This window comes from Lissotriton helveticus, chromosome 4_2 (assembly GCF_964261635.1).
Source record: "Lissotriton helveticus chromosome 4_2, aLisHel1.1, whole genome shotgun sequence".
Lineage (NCBI taxonomy): Eukaryota > Metazoa > Chordata > Amphibia > Caudata > Salamandridae > Lissotriton > Lissotriton helveticus.
The window spans coordinates 149,276,121-149,296,452 of NC_136064.1; the positions used below are offsets into that span (position 1 = coordinate 149,276,121).

General features: G+C 44.5%; 1 protein-coding gene across 1 annotated transcript in view; it reads right to left on the bottom strand.

The window, feature by feature from the left end:
• Window positions 1-20,332, bottom strand: part of LOC144752000 (extracellular calcium-sensing receptor-like) — a 65,876-nt gene that overhangs the window by 13,102 nt on the left and 32,442 nt on the right. Inside the window, exon 4 of the mRNA XM_078639958.1 lies at window positions 18,876-18,999. Within this exon, the coding sequence (XP_078496084.1) occupies window positions 18,876-18,999 (124 nt within the window). The remainder of the gene's footprint in view (window positions 1-18,875; window positions 19,000-20,332) is intronic.

Genomic DNA, 20,332 nt, shown 5'->3' on the forward strand with positions numbered 1-20,332 from the left:
CGTAGTGACAAGGAGGGAATGTGGAAAAGTAAATTTTGCCATGTTCTGTGTCCCTACGCGTCCTACATCATATGTTATCTGTGCATGATTAATATGCATATGTATTCCCCATGTTCGATTAATGACGCAATTACAGTTGTGTCCATCTCTAGTATGTCTATTTCCAGTTCTCGTGAATACTACGAATATCAGGCCTATGTAAAGCTACGTTGCCACGTTTCTCAGTGTGCACGTTATTCCATTGTAAAGTCCCCGTTTCTAGGCCTCAAAAGGGCCCGGACACCAGATTCAGCTCCTGTCTCCTGAAGCCCTCGCTGAGGAGCGATACAGCCCCCACCTGTATCCCTGACCTTTCACTTACTTCCTGCCTCACAGTGCCCGGTTCAGCCTGGCTCTGCCTCTGAGTCTGCCAAGAGTATGTTATGATTCTAGTTATCAGTCCAGCCCTCCTTCTCTGCATTCCTAAGCTACTGAACCGCATCAATAGTTTCCGTCATTGTCTAGCCTTTACGTCTCCATGTAAGAGAAATACTGTATTTATGGTCATTTAATATTCTTCATCACGCACTACATGTAGAATAATGTATGCTCCAGTCTTAGAGTCTGTTAGCCTTTACCCCGATAACTTTTGGATTCTATCAACATGTTCTCTAAACATCAGATACTAGATACTGTTTAGGTACATGTCGCCCTGACTCTCCAGACTCCAGTCTCTGCTCCTAGCACAGAGTTCGTAGCCCCCAGTTTCTCCTAGTAACACGTCATTGCCAGTTTGCGCGCACCATTAGGTCAGAGGTCCCGGCTCCTTAGGTAGCCCCCTCCATGTTTCCGCCCCATTCATGACATATTCTGTTACGTTTGCATCACATGTCTATGTATACGCCCTGTTACTCCCACTTTCACCCTTATCTTTCGCGACTGCTACGCGTCATGCCTACTGCTCCACCCACTGCTCCGCCTGTCATATGTACTGTAATGCAACTGTTTTACTATATATATGCCTGTGTATTGTTATTAAATGTTACGCCAGTCCTTTCTCCAGAGCGCGCTCATCCCAGATCCAGCCCCGGCAGCTGCCGGGCCCTGCCATCCTATTCCTATGCAGGTTGCCCTGTTCCTGTCCTTTATGCTGTAATAAACCTGCAAACTCCTACTACCTCGAATCTTGACTCTTATTTATTGAGCTATCTGTTATTGCTATGCCTAGTCAAACCTAGATCCGGTATTATTTATTTATATACCACAATCCCCATGTGATTGAGATTGTTTTCAAACAGCACTAAAGTTTGCTTTTTGTTATATGGTTTTCAGTTCAGTACTATTTGAGATAATAAGATGCAAAAATATTTGTATATCTGGGCAATTGAGCTTGAGGGGATTAAACAAAAATAAAGCATTCTGATTGGCCTATCAAGCTTTTGTTCACCTTGGGCTGCCTTGACCTTGTGGGAGTGATGGTCCAGTGGCTGTAAGGGCTTTGATTGGCTGGACGAAACATGAACAAAATTGTTGCAGCAGCCATTACAGGACTCTGGGTGTAGACCCATGATCTGAAAATACCCTGCCCCTCGCTCTTCTGGAGGGTGGCAAAATTAAAATAAAAAAAACTAAAGGTGGCTGCAATTCTTTTTGTCAAATAATTTGACCCCTGGGATGAGCCATGGCATGGGGGCCAATATATATATGATTGGGGAAAACAGCGAGTGTGGGGCTCGCTTCCTCCAGCCAATTTCAGGCCAGGAGACCCCATTCCCTGGGGCCCACCTTGTAAAACAAATGGGGAGGGGTGAACAGCTCCCTTCTGCAAGACTCATAAAACCCCAGAGACCCCATCAGTTGGGCTGAATTTTCAGATGAGGGGAGGGTTTGCCTGAGCCTCTCCAAGGCCCAACACATAACTTTTAAGGGGAGCAGGGCTCCCCTCCCCAAACCTCTCAAGGCCCTGGGAACCCCATCCTCCATTGCCAATGCAGATATCAAAAGCAGAGGGGGCTCGCGGCCACCTTCCCCAGCCTCCTTCCTGAAGCCAATATTTTTATAAAAGGGAATGGAGCACTGGTGACCCAACCCCAAGGCCAGCTCACTTCTTGTGTCCATCGGAGTCTACCCCGAGACACTGTTTCTCCGGTGGATGGAAGCTCCCATTTGTGTTTCTGCTTGCACTCTTGTGGGCAGGAAAACCGAGAGGGAGAGAGAAAATACTTGTTACTGCTGGGTGAGAACAATTCCAGCTCCCACTGTACCCAGGATGGGTCTATGTGGGAAGCAACTGGGGTTGCAGGTGCCCTGGGAATCTTCCTTCGGCCCCAACATAGTGTCTTGTAGGTTTCTTGGGAGGACAACTGGGCACCCACCTAGGTCCCGGGGATGGGGTCTCCAGGGCCCATAAAGACTCAGGAGGGGGCCGCTCACTCACCTCCTCTTTAAATAGACTGGATCACCCACGTATGGCGTCCCTGGGGCTTGTAAAGGCTCGGGAGGGATGACACACACTATTCTCCCCAATATGTATATAATGAAAAACATTTTTGGCTCCTACCAGCTCCTGTGATGGGTCCTGGTGGTGGGGTGGCAAGGCTGCTGAGGCCCTGGGATCCCCCGAAGACCCCAGCAAAAAAAAAACATCTGGGTATCATGGGAAGGCACTGAGACACCTAGAATATGTCATTAACAATATAGTGGCAGGGGACAGTACATATATTATATAACTGATTATAGCTATTTATTTCAGATTGTAATATTTTGAATAACTTACTATTTGAAATAAATCACTTTAAAATCGATATTTATTAAAAATACCATATATATTCTCACTGTAGTTTGGGTGATACTCTCTTCCACAATATTTTCGATACAAAATTCATGTCAGTTGTTGATATTGTTCAGAATATTTTGTCTTACAGCATCAAGGGGATCAGTGTATACTGGACCCCTTGACGCATACTTCGAGGAGCTACAGTTAGGACCTGCCTTATCCGACCTGTTATGCTGCTTTACTGATGGTGAACCAAACTTGTGGCACATTATCAAGCTTTGGGACTAGAATTTATCAGATGGATTGAGTTTCGAAGCCCTCATGAACCCGAGGCCAATTAAATGTGCCAATCATGAGGGGTCAGTTCTGTGATCAGGGCTACAAAGGTGATTTTGGGTTCAGAGGCAAACCGTTCCTATGGGGGGTGCATCCATTTCTATGGGGGTGCTGTCTGTTTCTATAGGGTGCAGTCCATGTCAATGGGGGGTGCAGTCAGATTCCATGGGGGTGCAGTCTGTTTCTATGGGGGTGCAGTCCGTTTCTATGGGGTGCAGTCCATGTCAATGGGGGGTGTAGTCCGTTTCTATGGGGGGTGCAGTCTGTTTCTATGAGGTGCAGTCCATGTCAATGGGGGGTGCAATCAGATTCCATGGGGGTGCAGTCTGTTTCTATGGGGGTGCAGTCCGTTTCTATGGGGTGCAGTCCATGTCAATGGGGGGTGTAGTCCGTTTCTATGGGGGGTGCATTCTCTTTCTATGAGGGTGCAGCTATTTACCTCTGTTTTACTTAAATGACCAAGTGCCCCTGTTGAACCTCTAGTAGTAGTAAGGGCTAGTAGTAAGCATTACTCCAGAAGGAGGCAGTAAAAATGTAAATCCTTATTTGTAAAGCGCACCCTGTGCTCCGAAGTCAGCTACCCTGGCCGCTGCACCACACCGCTCAGGATATCTAAAGGCAGTACATTTAACAACGTATGTCCAGTAAGACACATTTTCTACACACAGACAATTCTGACTGCAGTGAGATCCGTTTAAGTTAAAAGGAATACATTTCAAAACCACGCGTGGGTAAAACAGGTAAATTAGGACAATATTGATCACAGCAACACATACTGCCATCCTTCCTTTTCTAAGTGTTATAAACGTGTGCCTTATGGTAGCAAATGTAAGCCTGAGTTTCTCTTGCCAGAATTTAAACTCAAGACCTCCACAGACTGAGTCCCCACAATGAGGCAACCTACCTTCTCCTAGCACCTTCTGTGACTGAGATTAGACCCCAAAACATTCTAGTTACATGACCACAAGTGCAAGAAATGAAGCTTAACTGTATTTTCACTATCTTCTTCTATATATAAATATAAATGTTTGTTTGTTCAAAAGCGTAAATCTCCGAAAGTTCTTCACCGATTGGATTGAAATTTTGACACAACGTTGGATTTGAATGCATGCGTGTTTTTATATACACAACGTTGAATTTGAATATGCGCGTGTCGAATACTCGCGTGTTTTTAATCGAAAGCCCGAACAGACACATAAAAATGTCAATGTTCATTTGTTCAAAATCTTAAATCTCCAAAAGTTATTCACCGATTGCTATGACATTTTGACACAATGTTGGATTTGATTAAGCGCGTGTTTATATAAACACATCGTTGGATTCGATTACGCGAATAGCGTGTCCAATATGCGCGTGTTTTTAATCCAAAGGCCGAACAGACCCTATCGATTTGGTTGCTGCGCAACAACTACAATGGTCGCATATAGACAATAGTCTACATATATTAGGATGGACAGTTGGTGTCAGGATGGCAGACCGGGAAGTGGGTGGAGGAAGGGGGGAGGAGTTGGTTCACTTTGCAACATTAAGAAAGAACGCATGGAGACAATAGTCTACATATATTAGGATGGGCAGATGGTGTCAGGATGGCAGACTGGGAAGTGGGTGGAGGGAGGGGGGAGGAGTTGGTTCACTTTGCAACATTAGCACCTGTTTATATATACACAACGTTGGATTCGAATACGCGCGTGTCTAATACACACGTGTTTTTATTCAAAAGGCCATAAAGACCCTATTGATTTGTTTGCTGCGCAACAAATACAAGGGACGCATAGAGACAATAGTCTACATATATTAGGAGGGACAGTTGGTGTCAGGATGGCAGACCGGGAAGTGGGTGGAGGGAGGGGGGAGGAGTTGGTTCACTTTGCAACATTAAGTAAGGACGCATAGGGACAATAGTCTACATATATTAGGATGGACATTTGGTGTCACGATGGAAGACCGGGAAGTGGGTGGAGGGAGGGGGGAGGAGTTGGTTCACTTTACAACATTAGCGCGTGTTTATATATACACAACGCTGGATTCGAATACGTGGGTGTACAATATGAGCGTGTTTTTAATCGAAAGGCCTAACAGACCCTATCGATTTGCTTGCTGCGCAACAACTACAAGTGACGCATACAGACAATAGTCACAAAAAAATATTGTATAGCCACAAGCATTGTGAAATTAAACATATTAGAAACGTGCGGTTACTCTTTGCTTTCTCTTCCATTTAACCAGACTGAGCCACAGCAATGCGTGGCCGGGTACCGCTAGTTTAAACTAATTATTAATACTGGGTGGCTTGTAGTATGGGCTATTCCCAGAGAGGGATTAAGTCAATATTTCTAATATGAATACAAGTGTGCAAGTGTCAATTATCTGTATCCTATGTACTGTAATATTTAAATCATGTCTGTTAAAGTGAAACTGCATACTTTCTTGGATCACAAAAATAAACATTCCAAAAGATTCAATGCTCGATTTTATCCCTATATTTGACTCCACTCAAAAATTAAAGAATAATATACTCGTAGAGAAATGTTTGTTCACCAAAGTTAAGGGGCTAATCTTTTTATTTACAGCAGTTTTAATCTTAATGATCATCCAAGTTAATCTGGTGCAATCATTTTGAGTTCACTCAAAGCAGGGTAGTCAGCAGCGTGGCTATGATGCATTGTGTGCATAGGAGAGTATTGAACAAAACAATGGGGTATATTTACAAGCATCTATTGCCACATGAATGCCACTTTTAGTGCAATGGGTGTTGTGGTAAGCATTGCTCTGCAACAGCCAATGATTTTGACGTTGCTCCCCTATTTAGGGTGGCGTAGGAACACCCACAGAAACACCCAAGGTTTAAACCTTTCATGCACTGTTCTCCCTGAAAGGGGCACATATTGACAAGGCCATGAAAAGCTGCGTAAAATGGCTTTTCGTGGCATTGTAATTATGCTGCATCACATTGCGTCACCAGTGCAAAAGGATCACTAGGATCTCGTAAGTGAGGCCCAGAGTCCATGTATAATGTAGTCTGAAGTGCTGTTCTCTAATGTTAGAAACTCCAATCTCTGATTAGATTTACTAAATAAGAAATGCCATTTGGCCAATTAATTGAGAGTTCCTTCTGCCAGATTATTGCCGGAGATTTTGCCAGGAAATGGTCATATCAACTGCTGGCACACTTCGAAGATGCAACATCTTGTTCTGTACTGATTAAGCCAAGTCCGTGAGGAAAGGAGCTACCGCAGAGTGTGTGTGCCCTTCTCAGGCAAAACTACCTTCACGCCTCTGCTGAAAATGACAGCTTTTGCTGTCAACAATGTATGCCGTGCATTGCTTCTCACTCAGAAACTCTGGATTGCACATTGGTCTCTTAGTACAGCACAAGAAAGTAGGTTTTAGGGTGTTGAGATTACTTTTGAACCATGATAGAAATGGTTATTTTGTTTTCATTGCTCACAATGTATTCTTACAGTTTTTAATGATATCCTATATAGTTGTTTTAGATGTAGTAAAAAACAGGTTATTTCTGTCATAATAAACACTTTTATTTATAGCATCCATACTTTGGACTCAAACAACTGATCACCTCCCCAACCCACTCATCAGGACACGCGCTCGACACCATCTTCTCCGTCAGTGACAACATCACCTTCAACCACACCTCCAAGCACCTTTGGCCTGACCACTGCTGCTTCCACTTCTTCTTCATCAAACCTACCATACACTACCATGCCCACCGCCACCTTAGCAGAAATTGGTCACCGAAGAACAGCTCACCACCTCCCTCAGCAAAAACTGCAGCACCCACATGGATGGGCACCAATACCTTAGTACGCAACATCCACTGATGGATCTCCAACTGCGCCAACACACAGGCTCCTCTCAAGAAAGTCCCAGGTAAGCGACACTCCAAGAAAGCCAGCTGGTTCTCTCCTGCCCTTCATGAGTCCAGATGCACCTGTAGACGACTCCAGAAGACTCAAAGGAGCAACAAGACCCCGAAAGACCACTCAGCCTTCAAAACTACTGTCACTGAACACCACCTCATTAGAACAACAAAGAAAAGGCCCTACAATAAATGAGCAATGCTAATGCACTCAATAGCAAAGACGTCTTACAGTGATTAAAGAATTTGCCACACTCAGCACAGAAGCAGTACACATCCCACTCTCCCAAGACCTGTGCAACAACCTTGGCACCTTCTTCCACTGCAAGATTAAGGCGCTCTATGACAGCTTCGATAACTTGGATACCCAATACCTTCTCTCCCCAGCTGCAACCACTGCAACCAACAACATCGACTCTGCTCAGCTGGACCCCCGCACTGCTGACAACACCCTCAAGATAGATCATGAAGAGCATCCACACTGGAGAACTCATGGACCCCTGTCTATACCACATCTTCAACAGAGCCGGCACCTCCATTGCCCCTGAACTCTCCTGCAACAACTGCTCTATGCATGCAGAGATCAACCCCAGCTGAAGAAACCTTCCACTGACATGCCAGACCTCAATAGCTTCAGACCCATTTCTCTGCTCACCTTCCCAGCCAAGGTCATTAAGAAGGCTATCAACACTCAACTTTCTGAGTTCATCAAAGCAAACCACATCCTGGACCTCTCCCAATACAGATGACGTCTGGACCCTCCTCAACAAAAGCAAAACTGCCGTCCCCATTCTCCTGCACCACTCGGTCATCTTTGATACCGCCTCCTATTGCACAAAACACCATGAAGCCGGCATCTGAGACAAAGCCCTTAAATGGATCTGCTTCTTCCCCACCGGCTGAACCCACTACCACAGTTCCACCCTAAACCCCCAGAAATCAGATACAGAGTGCCTCAAGGCACCTCCCTGAGCCCCACTCTCTTCAACATCTACTTGGCCCTGCTCACAGCGATCATCAGGAACCACTATAAACTTCTCAAATGAACAAGAAGGGATTAGTATCTGACAACCACATAAACATGACAACTTTGTTTCCCATAAAATAGGATCAGTTCTCAGAATCCTGGAAACAATAGATAACAGTTTCACTCAGTCAATCGTGCATGCTTGGTTTCTACAGAGTTACACAGAAATAGGTAGACAGGTGTTTCAATAAAAGGTTTTATTGAACAGTCTTACTTCTCGTGCAAGGGATATGAACTGCTACAATCGTAAGACAGAATGCAAAGTATAATACGTACAGCATTAGCAGTAACATAAAATAATACTGCAATAGCATGGTTTGTAGCTATGACATATATTCATACATAAATAACATATGCCAAAATGTGTATACTCTTCTGGTGCTTCTTAATAGTTCTACCCCAGTGTACCTAACCAAAGTGTAATACGAGGTAAGAAGTAGGTGCTGTTTTTCTATAGTCTAGTTTAGCTATAGTTAGTATTTGCCAGAAGTCCCTCTAGGTTCTAGTTTGCTACAAAACTTAGAATGAGAGAGGTTGGAATCTCTTTCTGGGTCTCGATCTCTAACACCCAGCGAAGGGAGTCAGAAACGCTGGAGCTGGATTCTCTGCGAGGAGGATGACAGCGTCTGGTCAGTGCGTCAGGCGAGGACTCAAATTCCTCCCAAACTTGCAGTTGCAAGCCCTATTGAGTGGTTTAGCCAAGCCGTGGTTTGCCATGGTAAGTGAAGTTATATTTATACCTTGAAGGAGTTTAGGAATGTCAGTATTGATGTAAAAGTCGGGCAGAGGAACGTCATGAATGAACCTCTAAGGAATAGAAGTTCATGCATAATAAATGAGTTCTTGGAGAAATCAATAATCCAAGCAGGGGAAGTCCTAAAGGATTACGGGTCTGGTTTTCCAAGCAGTCATTGTGATGTGGATGGACGGATGTAGGTGACCACGCCTGTATTTGGTTTGCATGGCTGTTGCCTAAATAGTGGTTTCATTTCTATGCCTAAATAAGGGCATAAATCGAGAAACATATATGTGTGTGTTTGTTTTAATATAACGCACTTCTACCCAGAGGTCTTGTAGCGCTGTATTCATACTGCTGTGGAACCCATCCTGGCTTTTCTGTGAAATGTCCACTCCTGGGCACCCCCAAGGTGAAGCCTGGCATCCGCAGCACTGCCTGGGCCGTTGTGGAGATTAAGCAAGCTATTGCCCAGAGTCACAGAGTGGGACCCATGATTAGACTAGGCACAGAGGCGAGAATTATCAGGTCCGGGGAAATTGAGTCCAAGAGCCGCCGAGTCGGGAATTGAACCCTGGTCCAGGGCCAGACCTCTTAATCAGGGTCTGCCGCTCTAACCATTGAGGTACAAAAGGGGGGTGGTGATGGACAGAGCATCTGAACCAAACAAACACTCGCACCCAGTCAAAAGATCTGGGTTTAATCCATCAGCGTTGCATATAGCCATGTCTGAACTGGGGTGGCAGAGTGGGCTAAAGAACGGTGATGGATCAGGCCCAGATCTTTTGACTGGGTGTGAGTGTTTGATTGGTTCGGATGCTCCGTCCATCGCCACCCCCTTTTGTACCGCTTTGGCCGCCATAAATGTGGCAGGGTATGCTCAGACGTGAGTCCCTTGCTCACTTTGCCACTGGATTAAAGCAAGCCGGGCTGAAGACTGCTGTAATGCCAGAAACCGGTCCTCGGAAACTTGTTTCCGGTCCAGGGAAGGCATGGCTTGGCAGTTCGGGCTGGACTGTTCCCATGAGGCACAGGGTCAAACTGATTTGCATATAGCCATGTCTGAACTGGGGTGGCAAAGTGGGCTAAAGAACGGTGATGGATCAGGCCCAGATCTTTTGACTGGGTGTGAGTGTTTGATTGGTTTGGATGCTCCGTCCATCGCCACCCCCTTTTGTACCGCTCTAACCATTGAGCCATGCTTCTCCACTATATATAGGGTTATCTAAATCGACACACAACACCCACTCCAGTTTCATATGAACAACATTACTAAATGCTAAACATATCTAATATATAGTTACACATGATTTGCTAAAAACATGGCTAAAACATGTTTCGAAAAATGCATTTAGAACTGTTGCTATGCATAAAATGCAATAGTGCTGTACATATTAAAGCAATGTTTAATTCTAAGCATACATTTACATTGAATGCCAAATGAACGAATCATAAATATATATATACACGATGAAATGGCTCGTAAATACAGAAGAAAAATGCCGAAACCATTTCATGTCAGGTTACATAAATCAATGTGTTGTTGTCAAGGTGACATATTGTCTCTGGAAGTGTTCAAAGAATTCTGTTCTCTATGAATAGTTCAAATATAAGCAGATTACTGTGCCAAAAATGAAAAATAGAAATTTGGAGAAAAAAAAATAATCATAGAAAAAAGTTCGAAAGTTAGTCTCTGTTTTGAAAAGATGAAGGCCAAATTCAGTTTCTCGGTACACTGTGTAATGAATCAAAAGTCAGCGTTTGGGCTTGAAGAAAACATGAAATCTTCTATTTCTGTAGACAAAAAGTCATTTACCGTAGTATGTGAAATTTGGAATACCTTGTTTAGAAGATTAACTGCACATAGCTGTGAACCATCGCCTTCAGCGTTGGAAGCATCAGCAAAGTTTGTTTCTGATGTTACCTGCGTGGCTGTTATTTCCTCTCGTACCTCAGCAGTAGCAATTGGCGTCTGTGGCATCTCAATGAATGCTGTCATCAGGATTGGTATCCGCTGGGGTCAACACACAGCATGGGCCGTTACTGGTTTCAGCAGAGTATCGATATCCATTGGCATGACTGATGGGAGTGTTAGACAGATGTCTAGCAAGCATTCTTCACCGCAAATTCTTCATAGGATTTTAAATTATTCTGGCAAGTTCTTGTTGTTCTTCTATTACATCAAATTGACTTAATTTGTGGCGGATCGCCACTGATTCTGCTTCTCCTTTAATGTTAGATAATATTATTGTTGAGACCTGGTAGAAATTTTTGAGTAACTTCATACCTAAATTCAGAGCAGGCTCTGCCCCGTATTTGTTTTGAATCTGCTCAAGGACATCAGGTATTACCGCACGAGACAGAACACCAGGGGGTATATTATCAAGACAGGCGATAAAATTATCGCCGTTTTAGCGGCAGATAACTGCCTCTAAAACAGCGATAATGGGCTTGATAATATGCTCTATGGAATTCCAATTGAAGCCCATGTTAGATGTCCTTCACATTTAACATGGGCTTCAATCAGAATTCCATAGAGCATATCATCAAGCCCATTATCGCCATTTTAGCGTCAGTTTTCTGCCGCTAAAACTGCGATAATTTTATTGCCTGTCTAGATAATATACCCCCACGTGTTTTAGTGTAGATAGCAGAAAAGACTGCGCCCCATACGGTGCAGTCTTCCAGATGTAGTGTGATCCCCACTGGTAAACAGATTGTTAGGATTCTGTGTTTCTCATAGGGGCTAGTATTAGAAAATACTGCTTCGATTTGAGTAATTGTTTGAGCTATCCAGAATGGAATTTGTTCACGTTTTGTGGGCATTTTATCCATGACTGTGTGTAAAGTCTGTGGAGTGTTTTTTTGCGTATACCCCTGGTAGGAGGTTTGTTTTGAAATAGCTATTGGTGGTTGTACTGTGAAAATCTGAACCAAATGTCTGTAGATTTGTATTAACTGTTTGAGTTGAGTGAGTAAATAATCATTTGACATTTCTTCAATGTCAGGATGAGGTTTGTAACCGGCTAAAATCAGCCATGTTGCTCCTGGTCTATCTAGTGGATCGAGTCTGGTAATGTGATTTAAATGTTTTAGGGCGCCTTTAAACCAGAGCTCATGCTCCTGGTATGTGAGAGGAATTTCAACAACCGTGAATGGAAAATATTCCTCAGGTGGATCATCTTCTTTGTAGGAGTGAAACATCTGTGTTACTGGATGTGATTCTGGGAATACTATCCATGAGTAGAATACCCCTGTCTGATAAGATTCATGTGCCTCTATCACAAAAACTGCTCTACCACCTCTTGGTGTTAGGCCATGTTCTATACGTTTTAGAGTGATGGCTCTCCTTAAACTAGGAGGAATGTTTATAGCATTCTCATTGGTTTCATCAATACCTGAAAAATTAAAAGCTGCTGCGACTTGGTCGATTACAGCTCCAATGGTTCTGGTGTTTGTGTCCCCTTTAACGGACATTGTTTAATGAAAAATGCAGAGCAAGTTTCAAGGAAACAAAGATAAGGTGCACAATATTTTGGAACACTGTATCCTTAAACGTTGAACAAACCAAACAGCTAATACATAGGATTTTCGTCCTACTCAGCTATGGCGGATATTATTAAGCATGGGCGTAAAATCCGTTCCGCTCGCGGATTTTGCGGATTTTTGGTAAATTCGCAATCCGCGAACTCTCGCGAACTTGCCGAAAATTCGTAAAATCCGTGCGAAGTGGATTTTTTGCTTGGTCGCACTTGCCAACTAGAATACTATACAATTTCGCGGGAGTAAACACTTGCGAACACGTAGATGCGGCGGGCAGCGACAATCTCGCAATTGCGAGATTGCAAAATTTGCAATTTCGCACAAGAAATCCACCAGCAGGCAGCATAAACCTTGAAAATTATGATTTTTATCAGAATAACTCCTCAGGTTGACATTTGCCTGCACTTTTTCTTTGCAAGGAGTCCATTTTGGGGGGTGGGGGTGGGAGGAAGGAAGTGCCCCACAGTCTCCAACTTCCTGTTCCTGTCCACCAGGCTCCTCCCAGTGCTTTCTTCATGTGCTGGTCACTTTGATTTGGATCTTGACCTGGAAGGATTACTTTTTGTGGATGCTGCTGGATATTTGGATTTTTGCAAAAATGAAAGCACTCAGCAGGTGCAAAAGTTCAATCTTATCATTAGTAACCATTCCCTGTAGTGCTTCCTGAGGGGCCCCTTCAGAGGTCATTTGCCTACTTGCAACTATTCTATGACCCTGCTCTGACCTTCACAGCAGGCTCGGAGAATAGCTACATGTATACAACAAAGGTCCTGTTAAAAAAATTACACTGCAACAGAAAGCAATTACAGAACAAACTGAAAGCACTCAACATGTGCAAAAGTTCAATCTTATCATTAGTAACCATTCCCTGTAGTGCTTCCTGAGGGGCCCCTTCAGAGTTCAGTTGCCTACTTGCAACTATAGGCCACAAAGGTCCTGTGAAAAAAAGTGCACTGCAACAGAAAGCAAATTACAGATAAGGAATCAGGTGCCAGCCAGACTGGAAGTTTAAATTCAGTGACACATTAATCAACCCCAAATTAATTCATGTCAGTTGAAGCAGGGCAGTTGTGCTTGCTTTTTTTCACCCCCATAATCTACAGTGATAAACCAACCAGAGGGTGGTAGTGATGTACCTGAGGGTGGCATGGGTGTACCAGAGGGTGGCAGTGGTGAAACAGAGGGTGCTGTGAACCTGTGATGATGAACCAGATGTAGAAACAACATAGTCGCGGCCGTTGCGAGCCGACAAGTAAGTTCGCAATTGCGAACTGGTACAGAACCCTCGCGAACTGGCAGAAATCCTTGCGAACACAAAAAAAAAATCTGCAAATTCGCGAGAGTTCGCGGATTTTGCGGTTGCGAATCCGTAAATACGCAAGTTTGCGGATTGCCAATTCGCAAAATCCGCCCATGCTTAGATATTATCCCTACCCACTCCAGATGTCTTATGGAGTATTATGAGTAGGGGGTCTCTGAGTAAAAGCACGACTGAGTTACTGATATTTATACCTTGAAGGTGTTTAGGAATTTCAGTATTGACTTCAAAGTCAGGCAGAGGAACGTCATGAATATACCCCTAAGGAATAGATGTTCATGCATAATAAATGACTAATTGGAAAATCAATAAACCAAGCAGGGGAAATCCTAAAGGCTTAAGAGTCTGGTTTTCCAAGAACTCGTTGTGACATGGATCGCATGGCTGAAGCCTAAATAAGGGTTGGATTTCTATGCCTAAATTAGGCACAAATCAGGTAACCTATATAAGGGTATCTAAATTGACACACAACACCACAGACTCAACATCACCTCCTATGCTGATGACATCCAGCTCTCCCTCACCAATGAAACCTCAGTCACCAAGAACAACTTCCACTATGGGATGAAGGCTGTCACCACCTGGATGAAGGACAGCTGCTTCAAGCTCAACTTAGAGAAGACCAAAGGCTTATCCTTGGTTCCACCCCCTCTGCCTTGGACAACTCCTTATTCCTCACAGTACTTGGAACCATCCCACACTCTTAGACCACGCACAAAACCCCTGCATCATCCTGGATTCCATGCTTACCATGAACCACAAGATCAAGGCCATCTTATCATCATGCTTCCACATGCAACGCCTGCTCCAAAAGATCTTCAAGTGAATCCCCACTGAGTCCAGAAATACAGTCACCCATGTACTCATCAGCAGCAGACTTGGCTATGGCAACGCATGCTATGCTGCCATCATGCAGGAACTCCTCAAGAAACTACAGAACATGCAGAACGCCTCCTCCAGACATCCCCGCTGCAGCCACATCACAGGATGGCTCCACTATCTTCCAGTAAACAAAATAATCACCTTCACGCTCCTTACTCTTGCCTACAAAGCCCTGCATGACCTGTGTACCTTAACCACCAGCTCACATTTCACGCACCCATCAGATACCTCTGCTTCACTCAACTAGTCCCGGCGACCATCCCATGAAATGAAATGAAATGAAATGAAAATGAGTTTTGTAAAGCGCAGATAGTTGCCCAGAGGCGTCCTAGCGCTGACTGCTAACAATTAGTCTCAGAGGGGCATTAAACTCAAAAGGAAACAAGCTATTTATTGAACAAAAAAGTTTTCAGTTGCTTCCTAAAAGAAGTAAGGTCCGAATTGGACCTTAGGTAGAAAGGCAGACTGTTCCACAACTTGGCCGCATTCAGGGAAAAAGACCGACCTCCTGATCTAGACCGTTTGATCTTTGGCACACCGGCAAGTAGAGCATTGGTGGACCTAAGCTGTCTGCTGGGTACATAGGGAGTTATTAAAGGGCGAATAATTAATGGACCGGATTCCCAGAAAGATTGGTGGGCAAAACAGAGAGATTTGAAACTGATCCTTTCCCTCACCGGAAGCCAATGCAGTCTTATCAGTCCAGCTTTTACAGAGGTCCTCCGAGGGATTTGAAGCAATGTCCGAGCCGCACAATTTTGGATTATTTGTAGCTTTTTTAATGTGCCATCTGGGGCCTCAAGATAGAGCGCATTTCCGAAGTCTAACCTCGAGAGAATTAATCCCTGGACCACAATTTGTCTTGCCTCAAAAGGTAACAACGGAAGGATCTTATTCAACATTCTAATGAGGCCGAAACAAGTGGCAGATAGTACAGCAGCCTGATGGTCAAACGTCAAAGACTTATCCAACCAGACACCCAGGCTCTTGATGGCATCCCTGGAGACTGGGGGAGTGCCTGAGCAGGCTGGCCAGATCTGGTCAATTGTAGATGGAGCTAGATATCCCAACATCATGACCTCTGTCTTGTCTCCATTAAGTTTGAGACAAGACAGGGTCATCCACCTACTGACCTCGCTCAGGCATCCCATCAAGTCTGCTGTGCCCACAGGGGCCCCAGCCCGCGTAAGAGAGACCACCAGCTGGGTGTCGTCCGCGTAGGTCACGATCTTAATACCATACGGACGGACGACCCCAGCCAGCGGTCTCATATAGACGTTAAATAACGTCGGGCTTAGTGAGGAGCCCTGTGGGACTCCACAGTCTAAGGACCTGCTTGTGGAAGTGGTCGCTCCCTCAAAGACCTGGAATTTTCTGCCAGATAGAAATGAACAGATCCACTCCAATGCTCCTCCTTGTATCCCAATCTCCCGGAGGCGCTGTATCAAGAGTGTATGATTTACAGTATCAAAGGTGGCACTTAGATCGAGGAGGATGACTGCCACCGATCCTCCCCGATCCAAGATGCCAGTCTGCGAGGGATCAAGGAGACTGTTATCCTCCAAGAAAGTGGTCAGAAGGTTGTTGATATATTTTTCTAGTAACTTACTAGCCCAGGGGAGCAGAGAGATTGGACGATAGTTATTAAAATTATTAATGCTCACATTAGGCTTCTTAGCAAGTGCCTTCACCCTGGCTTTTTTCCACTTAGCGGGAACTGTCTTGGTAGATATTGAGGCATTAAGTACCTTCAGCATAACCGGAAGGATAGTCTCACTAACAGTTCTTAAGAAGCGAGGAGGGGCCGGATCGCCGGGGGAACCCGATTTTACCTGGGTCATTAGAATGGATAATAGGTCCGACTGCAGCAGAGGAAAATTCTCCAGCACAGGTGATATATTGTTTATCACATCATGTCTGGGGTAACCAGAGGTAATTATTGAGTTCTTTGATTGAGTGACTGGAAAGGTAGAATAAATACAATCTATTTTGTTAAAGAAATAATCTGCCAGCTCATTACAGCGAACTTGTAAGTCGTCGTTGTTTATAGGAGGCTGGGGAAGGACAGTGAGATTTTTTATTATCCTATATATTTCCTTCGAGTTGGACCTAGCATTCTTAATCTGTTGTGTGTAATGCTGAGATTGAGCTTTCTTAATCGCTAGCTTATAATCTCTAATGGATTTTCTGTATACAGCTTTGTCCAGATCTACGTAGCCCAAACGCCATTTTCTCTCCAACCTCTTGCACTTGCGTTTGATCTCCCTAAGTTCCATAGTGTACCAGGGGGCCGACGTTCTGGATCTCTTATTCCGCGATTTTTTTACTGGGAGAATAGTGTCAAGTGACTGAGTTATCCAACTATTAAAGGTGTCATTAGCTACTGTGGGATCAGTATTAATCGGAGGAATTGTGGCTTGAAGCTCCTGAACCCACTCATCAGTTGATAGTTTGGGCCAGTCTCGTGCCTCTCGAGAGCCTGTCAAAAGAGCAGGCGATTTTGGGATACCCCAAATTAGCGGGATGAGTTTATGATCAGTCCATGGAAGAGTTATAGAGGGCTCTATCACTAGACCTGGGCAATTACTAAATACCGGGTCCAATAGATGTCCTTTCATATGTGTAGGAGAGGAGACAAGTTGGATTAGCTGTAGTGCAGATAAGCCGGAAATTAATTCTTGGGCGGCAAGGTCAGCGGTATCTTCAAAGTGCATATTTAAATCACCTAACAGCGTGAAATTGGCCAATGTAATGGCCAGATCTGCAATTGTTGAGGGCACAGAGTCTAGAAACTGTCTGACCGAGCCAGGAGGGCGGTAAGCCAGAACTCCAGTGAAGTTTATATTTGGGGATAGTTCCAAGCTAAACGACACGCTTTCACAATCCAGAATAGAGGTGGAATTACATCGGCAGGTGTAACTATCTTTAAACACTATAGCTAAGCCTCCTCCCTTTCCTGAGGTACGGTCTGTTCTAGCTATTTGATATCCCTGAGGTAATGCTTGGACAAGGTCAGGTATAGACGACGCGGTTAGCCACGTCTCCGTGAAAAAGGCTACATCCGGATTGAGCTCTTCGAGTAGTAGGGAAATTTTAGTTTGATGCTTGGGCAGCGATCTACAATTTAAAAGAAACATTTTAAAAGGTTCCTGATGCTCAATTGTTGTAATGCCTCTTGGGAAAAGATCACAGTGTCGGCACTGGGAAGGAAGATTTAAAGGATGATGTACATGATCACATTCCTTTTTTACCAAGGGTCTCAAGGCAAACAGGTCGTTAGAATTATACCTTATATGAGAACCAGGCAAACGGACAGGGGTCGTGGCCCCTGGTCCCGTCCGGTCGCGGACGGGCGCAGACGGGCGCAGACGGGCGCAGACGGGCGCAGACGGGCGCAGACGGGCGCAGACGGGCTTGCCTTTGGCGCGCCTTCGGCGTGCCGCCGGCGCGCCCGCTGGGCGGACGGGATGACAACATACTTTTATCCAGGTTTAGATGCGGGTGGGAGGCAAGCAACAACTCGGGCGCCAACCCAAATTCCTCCCAAGATGTCCTCCAAGCCCTGCCTCGCACAGCGTCAGCACTGACTCTGCTGCGCTGGGGGCAGTGACGAGTGTCAATAGGATCCCTGGTCAGGTAGGTTTTTTAAAAACAAATAATAACGAAGGTTTGGAAACGAATTAGAAAATGCACACAGTTAAAATACGTTCTCCCCCGGCTCACGCCTCAGGGGTCCAACACACACGCTAGCAATCAGTGAATCCACAAGACCATAACTTGAGTAAGATCCTTCTCCTAACTCACAGCAAAGACCTGGAACACTCTGCCTATACACCTGAGGCAATCACGATCACTGCCTTGATTCAGGAAGGACCTCAAGAGCTGTCTCTTTGCTTGAACCTCAGTACCTTCCACGGATCAGCAGTCCCCTCCTCCTAGCACCTTGAGATCATTATGGGTGAGTAGTCATGCTTTACAAAGCACCTGATTGACTGATTGATAATACACGCTTTTATTTATAGTGTTATAGTGTCTATTCTTCGGAGTGCATTGTGTGTGTGTGTGTGAAACTGTGCACAACTTAATATCTGTGTTTATGTTACTACGGTGCCCTTGATCCCAGAATGGGGAGTGTTAGTCACCCAAGAGCAATAACTCTATTTCATCAATGTATTGAAAATGGGTCTGGGGGCAGAAATTAAAGTGTCTTGTATATTCTGTGAAATGTGTAGGAAAATAACCCTTGTAGAACTATTCCTAAGTCGTAGTTTTCATAACAACAGATAGTAATGGTCTGCTTGAGTCTTAGATTTGCAGTGTTTGGTATTTTTAAAAACACAACCAAGTCCCGCTTCTAGGAGCACTAGTGACGTATGCGGATCAGACTTGAAGGATACTCACCAATTTCATTTGAAATCTCACCAGCAGAGCAGGAAACACAGTCAAAGCAGCAGACAGGCCAGCCTTTCCTCACAGACTGTCTGAACCCAGGGAGGCAGCTCTCGCTGCAGAAGGAACTGGGAGCCTAAGAAACAGATACAGAAGTAAACAGTGAAACCATAGCTTTTGTCATGTAAAGTAGACTACGCCATAGCAAAGAAAACCATGCTGTACGCCCCCGTATCACACCACTTTGCAACAAATCATACCTGCTGCTCAGCAAGTAGTCAACAATGTCTCTTTATCACTTACTCTTGACACTGCTTGACAGCTTTGCAGCCTTCGATACAGTCAACCATAACATACTGTTTCACATCCTAGATACATGCATGTGCTATTCAGGCACAGCTCTGCAATGTCACATAAAATGCCACGCAAACAGAGCACAGGTCTGAAGTTGATACTTTACTATCACATGTCCCACACAAAATTCTCTGATTTCTCATTTGAAAGACGTTTTGCACTGACAGATTTATTGTTTTGTCGCATATGAAGTGGTTCATATATATTTAAAATTATAACAGGCATGTGTTTATGATCACATATTAAGGAGACTGTGCTGCGCTGGGAGACTACAGTTCCCATCTTCCCCTGCAGCAGGACACACTCATAAGCGTGACACCTACCCGCGACATGGGATGCACAAGGGGACGTGCCCATGCAAATCCCAGGTCAAGGACATGCCCATCCATGCCTGGTATCACCCGGAGGATGCTGGGCTGGGCCCACAATCTAAGCCGGGCATCTTTGGGGGAGTTTACAACCCGGCCAGCCTAAAAGGCGATCACTCAAAATTGGTAATCAAAAGATGACGAACCAACATCCTGGGGGGGAAATAGTCAACACCCTTGATTCATTACGAAAAAGGCAATAGCCTGAATCTGATGTTATCCTCCAGAATTTGGAAATAGTTAATAAGGTAGATCCACACAAGGAAGGCTTCATAAAGACCTTTATACGGAATGAGTATGAGTGTAGTAGCATCTGAACACCTCCTAGGTAGGATTACCCGAATGGACGCTTTATTTTCCAACTTCTATGACTTTGCAATTCTTTTTTTGCTGATGGGGCCATTACATCGGCAACAGTAAAGGAACCAATGCCAATTTTGCCCAGAATGAATGGCTACCAATTAAAAAATGGGACAACATTGACAAGATAAAAGTAGTCCCACAGATTTTATTTAATAAGTTGGAGAAGGTATTAAAGTGTCTGGATCTCCAGCCATGCCCTGACCCATTGCCACTAGTTTTTTGCAATTACTTGGAGAAATTAAACTTGCTTTTACGCATTATAAAACTCCCAATGCGGACCCCGGTAAACGGATGGTTTGATCAAGCTTGCTCAAAATCCCTAAAAGATCTGCTGTGGGCTCTCAGAGCGCAACCAAGAGATACGGTCCACATAAAGCCACTGCA